Source organism: Fringilla coelebs (assembly GCF_963513975.1).
Source record: "Fringilla coelebs genome assembly, chromosome: 4".
Lineage (NCBI taxonomy): Eukaryota > Metazoa > Chordata > Aves > Passeriformes > Fringillidae > Fringilla > Fringilla coelebs.
This window is the reverse complement of record NC_140032.1, coordinates 38,695,432-38,702,398: the sequence shown is the minus strand read 5'-3', so window position 1 is coordinate 38,702,398 and position 6,967 is coordinate 38,695,432. Positions and strand designations below refer to the sequence as shown.

The window sequence follows — 6,967 nt, the reverse complement described above, 5'->3', positions numbered from 1 at the left end:
AAAAAAAATTAAAATAATCCATTTTCTTCATTCCAGCAGCAGTACCTATACTGGTATTAATTTGGTAATTGGGTGTGCTTAGCTATTGCCTAACATCCTATACTGGTATGCATGCTAAAACCTCTCTAGTTCTATTTTGCAAGGCACCTTTACAATACGTTCTATAAGTTTCTGCACTAGTAACAGAAAACAACATGAATTAAGATAAAGAGCAAAACTATTTCCCGAAATAAGAAAATAAAAAGCATCATTATACGTTTATTAAAAACTACCTTGGGGCAAGTGACAATACTCTGAAATACAGTAATGTATAAAGGTAATAAACTTTAAGCAAATCTTTTTCCCGATGTAAATATTTTATGCTAGTCTGATTAGAGAGAAATACAGAGAGAAACCACAAAGGGTGAAGCACTGATTAAGTAAATAATGATAAAGCTTATATGACCTTGACATGAAACCAAAAAAAGGAATGACAAGAAGATTTTAGAATTACAGAACGGGTGCTTGTCCATGCTACTGCTTTTGAAAAATCCTTTTAATAATCTAGCCATTTCCTAATAAAAAACATAACTACAAATGCAAAGGAGGACTTTGCTACAGTTTTCCCTCCTGATTTTTCTCCATACCTTTGGTTAATTAAAGGCTGGTTGAGATGCTACTTGTGCACCCATGTTTTTCTACTGCAATACTGCAATACATTTCCGATTCATTAAATGGACAGTTGCAGGGCCTAAAACACTGACGGAACTGAAGGTAAGTCACAGTATGCATTCTGAGGAGGACATGCACAGTTCCAAGTAAGGGCAAATATTTTTTCAGCAGAATTTTGAAGAGACTGGTTGACTTTCTAGTGTGTTTTGCACATATATATATTTTCAGTAGCACATAACATTTGTTTCTTCAGGCTAGAATTCCAATGTGTTTTCTTCAGCGCAATGGAATTTAAAAACTCAAAAGCACATGATATAATTATTCTTATTTAAACAAAAAAAAGTCTATGACTCCAGCTGCAATGTTTGAAATAATCATACAAAATATACATATTTGTTAGAACCCTTTTGTTCTTGGAGAGCAAAGGGATTTTATGAAATATCATCTTGTGAAATTTAGAAAGGTACAACATAGGGACCTCCTAATATTATCAAATATATCCTTCATGATCATCATCATCATCGTCATCATCCCCTTCATCTTCATCATCATCTTCAATTTCATCTTCGTCGTTCATTATTTCATCTTCATCCTCTTCATCGTCTGCCCATTCACGGAAATCACCAGAGGCAAAATCACCTGAAGTCTCTAAATCGATAGCTAAAAAGGTATGACAGTTATAGAAAAGACTCACAAGATACACTATATATTTATAGCATATTTTACATAATCATACAAAGGCACACCAGAATATTTACTTTCAGGACAACTACAGAGTGTTACATAAAAATAAAATATAAATAATATGAAGATTGTTTTGTCATAAAAAATCCACCTCAATATTGAATTAATTTCTCAGCGTTAACAAAAGGAGACAAATGTTATGGATTTGTAGAACTATAATGAGTGCTAGGAACATTTAAAAAAAATTAAGTCCAACTTACAGATGGCAATAAGGACTACTGATAATATACCCTGACTATTGTTCACTTCTTACGTATCATCTTGAACTATACCAAACTCTCCATTTATCTAGAAATGATCCTGGATCAGCTGGACAATAGGCCTGAGCTTGTACCCCAAATACTGTGTACAATTTACTCTCTGCTTCAGGCTATGCTCTTTTGTTGGAGAAGAAGTGAAAAGGAGCCATAAATGACTTCTTTTTAAAAGAAAGAGGAAAAATACTTTTTTTTTTTCATCTTTTATATCTGGGACATCAAATAAAGGTGATATGGGAATTCTTGGAAGAAGCTGCACAATGCTGTAGGGAAGGGAAAAATAAGGGAAGATTTAGTGTGCTAAAAACCTTTGGCAATTTCCTCAAATATAAACTGAAAAAAAAAAGTCAAATCGAATTCACTCGCATGCTGATTACCCAAAGGAATTTCATGAAATATTATGGGATTTATCTAATGCTGCTCTAGAAAATTAATTTTTCCTGGGTTTACACACACTATGCCAAGCATGTGTAAGGGGTCTATTAATAGTTGACGCAGTGACAGGAGTTCCAAAAAAAAAATGCAACAACGATAACAAATTATAATTTTTTGGGTTTTGTATCAAAATCCATGTAGTTGGGTCCCACGCTTCTTACTGAAGAAATCTACCCTGGCTGGCAATCAAAGGGAATAGCACCTCTCAACCAAACACCACAGAAGGTTCTTAACTTACCGCATTCCGCTGCGCCGTTTGTCCTGGATCCTGACACCTCATTGCCATATCTGTCCACACACCAGCACTGCCCTAGGCTTCCATGGCACTGGCTTGGCTTGTAATACCCATCCTCATCACAGAAGGGGATGTACTGCCCTGAAAAACGGATAGATATAGATAGAAGTGTTGAAGAAGTATGTTAAAATCCGTGTCTTGGGCAATGTCACAATTATAGCGGAAAGCAACTGCCTTTTCCTGTTTCATCATTTCAGACTCCACACTGACTGCTTTAGCAGTACTAAATTCAGCTGACTCAAAGGGACTGAACGGATCAAATGTGGGAGGGAAAATATCACATATCAGTCTTGGACTGGTTTCAAGAGATAAAGTGAGCAATTTTCCTTCAGTTTTTTTGTTGATCATGTGATACAAATTTCTTACTCCCTGAATTTTCACTGTATTCTGGTGAAAAGGCTCAAATGTAGGACCCACTCCTGACTGGGAAGTTCTATCATCTGTGGAGTACAAACAAGTTTGAATGGTAAGGGCCAGACTTCCTGACTAACAAACTATCTACTACAAGGAGTTATTTGTGTTTAATATGTATTTTACAAACCACCACACACTAATATTTAATTATTCCACCACAGATGACAAATGTAGCAAAACACCATAGAAAAAAATGTAAAAAAATTAATACTAAATTTGCATTTATATGTACAAGAGGGGCTTATTTTGTGAGGCAGTGACTGGCCTACAGCTGAATAATCCACTGTTTATGACTTGGACCAAGTGGAGACCACAATGAACAAAATATTAATGTGAAAGCATTTGAAGTGCATAGTTCTTGTTAGAAATCATCCTTATGAGAAATAAAGTTTTGATTGCTTCAGGCCAAGCCTTTTATTTTACACAGCTTTCACACAGTGGCTAGTGGTAAATGAAGACTTTACACTTCAGAAACATTGATGCAGTATAAACTGATTCACAACAAAGATTTCAATTACTTACAGAATATAACAGTTAAAGGATCAGCAGAAATATTACTTTAGGAGGACCTTATGCTGTCCCCTCTGTACTGTAAAAATGTACCTTCTATCAGGGTAATAAAACAGAAGTAAGAGCTTTTGGTAGGTAATGTAATAAAACCAAGTTTAATAGCTTTCAAAAATTTCATAAATTTTGCTGCTGAGATTTACTATGGTCTATCTTTATTGGATTAATATTGATTTTGTGTTGCTGTTTAACTAGGGTTATTTATGTAAGTAATAAAACCTTCAAAAGAATGATCTATGGCTCACCTAGGAGCTTCTTTCCTCCTTGCTGCTTCTGAATGTTGCTGAGTTCTGTCTGGCAAGGTGGGTCTAAAAGGGCATAAAAAATGTTAGAGGTTACACATTATCTAGGACAGAAAGCACATGATGATATTTTCACAGTTTGCTATGTTGTAAGGTCACTCTAACTACTGATCTTATGAAACACACACATCTGAAATAAAAGAATTACCACAGCTTGCTACAGCTTCAGGATTATGAATCTGCACACCACCATGGATTTGTGCAGAACACATAGTTAACTCATCTCCAAGTGAGCATCTAGTCACTAGTCTGGAGGATCAAGGAATGCTAGACCAAAATAGTCACTTTATCACACCCTACTTTACTGGTCTATAAAAATCTCTGCAACTGTGAAGCTTGCCTCATGTATTAGATAAAAACAGGCAGATCTTTTACTTTCCTCCCCTTTGTCCTTTTTAGAATTGATGTTCCAATTTTGCATTTCACATACTACACTAAGAAAATAAGATCTTTTTCTTCACTGAAGTCTGCAAGATTCAGTGATTCTTTGGTAACAATTTAAGACTGGATCCCATAGGTACAAAGCCCCATGTGCAGCAAACTAACTTAAAAATGGAGGCCAGACTTCTGCTCTAAGAAGCAGAATATGCATTAAAATTCAGTTTTCCATTATTCAGCTACAGCTCATTCTACTTCTGAATAATTTAATTTTTTACTGTTCATAAAAAAAGTTGCAGTATGCGCCATGAATGGGAAGAAAATAAGGTGTGAATGTGTTTACATCACTGTTCAGTAAATGAAAGAATCAAAGACAGGAAAGCATTAATTAATCTCTGAACACTGGCACAGCATACCATATCAGACCATTATTAGCACCAGGGCATTTCTCATTCTGACCCAGCAATAGAATTACTGAGTTTACTCACAGGTATCTTTAGCTTGCACCATTCCCAGACAAAATCTTACATTCCATGAATATTAAATGCATTTTCCATTTTAGCAGACTCTGATAACTTATAATACATTTTGGCCATGTACTTAACTCAAGGATCCCTTTTTCTCCATGCAAATAGAAAAAGGTGCTCTGAGCTGGTTTAAAGATGAGTAAGACTGGCCCAGCCCATTGATGCAAAGCACATGTAAGACCAGAACTCAGTTACTATGTAGGGCACTCTGGTGACAAAGGCCTGATGAAGTGGGGATAAAAAATACAGTTCTGGTGAACACAGAGCCTCTGGCTGGCACAATCTAGTTATTCAACATACCTTTGCTATTATCTAAGAATGTAAATAAAAACTAACATACAATAATAATCCCTTACTGGCAGAAGGCTGTTCATTTCTCTTGGTTGTACATTTTAAATAACATTTACATATGCGTTTAAAGAAGCTCATAAATGTTTCCAGTGGCCTCAACTCTGGTGGGCCTGGCTTTCCACACTAAATGTATAATGATTCTTTTTAGAGTGAAGGCCTTAAGAGTAGGCTCCACTTTCAAAACACAGTCAACAGAAGTCTTAATGCCAGAAGAAGTTTTAGGAGTTGTCTTTCCAGACAACGAACCAATTTCTCTGTTTGCTCTTGAAAAATCACTGAGATTTGACATCACTGGATGGGTATTGGATTTTAATAATTCAGTCTTTAACTACTTTTTTGAGGCTACATGACGTTTTACTTTTTGCATTGTAGGAAGTACTTTGAGAATGATCATGCTCACTATTTCATTATCTTTCAAAACTAAGGTTTCTGTCATTCCCAATATTTGATGATTTAAACTCTTAATGCTACAACATTCAGAGGACCAATTATTTCTTAAACTAAAGGTATTTTGTACTACCACTAATCTAATACATGACAGTAATTTATCATACAAACATTATGGGTTTTAAGGATCTCGGAACAGGGTGGATTTGGCAGGGTAAGGTTAATGGTTGGGTAATGTCACAGATTGTTTCTATTCTATTGTCTCCTCTCCTACAAAAGAGATGGGAAATATGCCGATGAAGAAGTAGTATTTAAATAGGAAGAGTACATGCATTTTTTTCCATGAAAAATAATCCTAAATTAGGAACATAGATATGCACATATGAGCACTAACTTGTGGAAATGTAAAAATTATGGATGATGCCTAAAGAAAAAAAAAATCTTCTTTTATAGCTATAAATCTTTGGTGGCATAATTACAAAAAGGAATACCATTAACCAAGAGGTAATAAGGCAACACGAGGGAGTTACTTACCCAAAACACTCTTCTCAGAACTTAAGTTTTCAAGATTCAAACTTAAGCTTTGATTCTTAGTGCAAAAGCAGCAAAAACTCTTAACAATACTAAATCACTCTGGTGCTTAAAACTGTCAAAGAGAATGGCAGGCTAGAAGTTCAATCAATCCCTTTTGGCTCACAGCACATTCTTTTTCCTCTCTTCCCAAATCATAATGCCTCCCTCTTTATTTGTAGGTTAGCTCCTAAGTTTGTAAAGCTTTTTTTTTAGATTTCTGAAATTATTTTTATAAAAAAGCAATCACTAGACAACTCCTTGAGCCAAAGAGTTTTTTTCAGGGAGGAGAAAAAAATCTTTTACAAAAAATCAGGGTTGCAGTTTCTGTTGAAATAGCAATGAATCTGACATCAGTCTGTCTGAAAATCTGAATACAAATAAGGTATCTAATCATCTTCATCCCTAATCTACTTTCACAGGTGTGGCAGGAACTGTCCTTCTGATAATCCCAGTGCATGGCCAGGAGTGAATCATGAACACAACACCAGCCATTCACAGTTTGTCAGTGCTCAGAGCCCTGCTGCACAGCAGAGTATCCAACGCTACTAACGCCGGCCCTTGAGACACCAATATCCAGTCATGTCAAGAAGTCTTCAAGGCTAGCACAATTAAGCTTTGATTTACCAAAATAGCACATTGACAGATCAACTGGAGTCAAACTGGTGGGTTTGACAATTATTTTTAACAGAGAGGTTTTAAACAGCTATTACTCACACAGTGAGCCTCCAACGTTCAGAGGTTCTCCTTCTTACTCAAGAACAAAACAGTGATTTTTCACCAATCAAGTAGATAATATTTGGCAGAGCCCCTAAATTCTGGATTGTGGTCTACTGCAGATAAAGCTGCAGTGACATCTTGCCTGTACTTGGCATCAAGCATTATAATTGTTGGATATCCAAGGTTTGTATTTCAGGGATCTCAAACATCAATACAACAGTTCAGGAAGTCTGCCAGGGAATCTCAATTATGATCATCATTTATCTTGATAAAAGCATTTTACATCTTCATTTGTAACTATCTATAAATATATTTGAAGTCCTTGCAATCTTAAGATTGGCTAATACAAATCATGACAATTATCATTCT

General features: G+C 35.6%; 1 protein-coding gene across 4 annotated transcripts in view; it reads right to left on the bottom strand.

Moving 5' to 3' along the window:
• Positions 1-1,141: 1,141 nt before the first annotated feature.
• The window catches only part of SPOCK3 (SPARC (osteonectin), cwcv and kazal like domains proteoglycan 3), a gene marked incomplete at its 3' end in the record, with an annotated part of 161,759 nt that continues 155,933 nt past the window's right edge, over positions 1,142-6,967 (bottom strand). For all 4 annotated transcript variants that reach the window (XM_084204345.1, XM_084204346.1, XM_084204343.1 and 1 more), the window contains 3 exons: positions 3,609-3,671; positions 2,326-2,463; positions 1,142-1,311 (listed from right to left, as the gene is read on the bottom strand). In XM_084204345.1, the coding sequence (XP_084060471.1) occupies positions 1,142-1,311; positions 2,326-2,463; positions 3,609-3,671 (371 nt within the window). The remainder of the gene's footprint in view (positions 1,312-2,325; positions 2,464-3,608; positions 3,672-6,967) is intronic.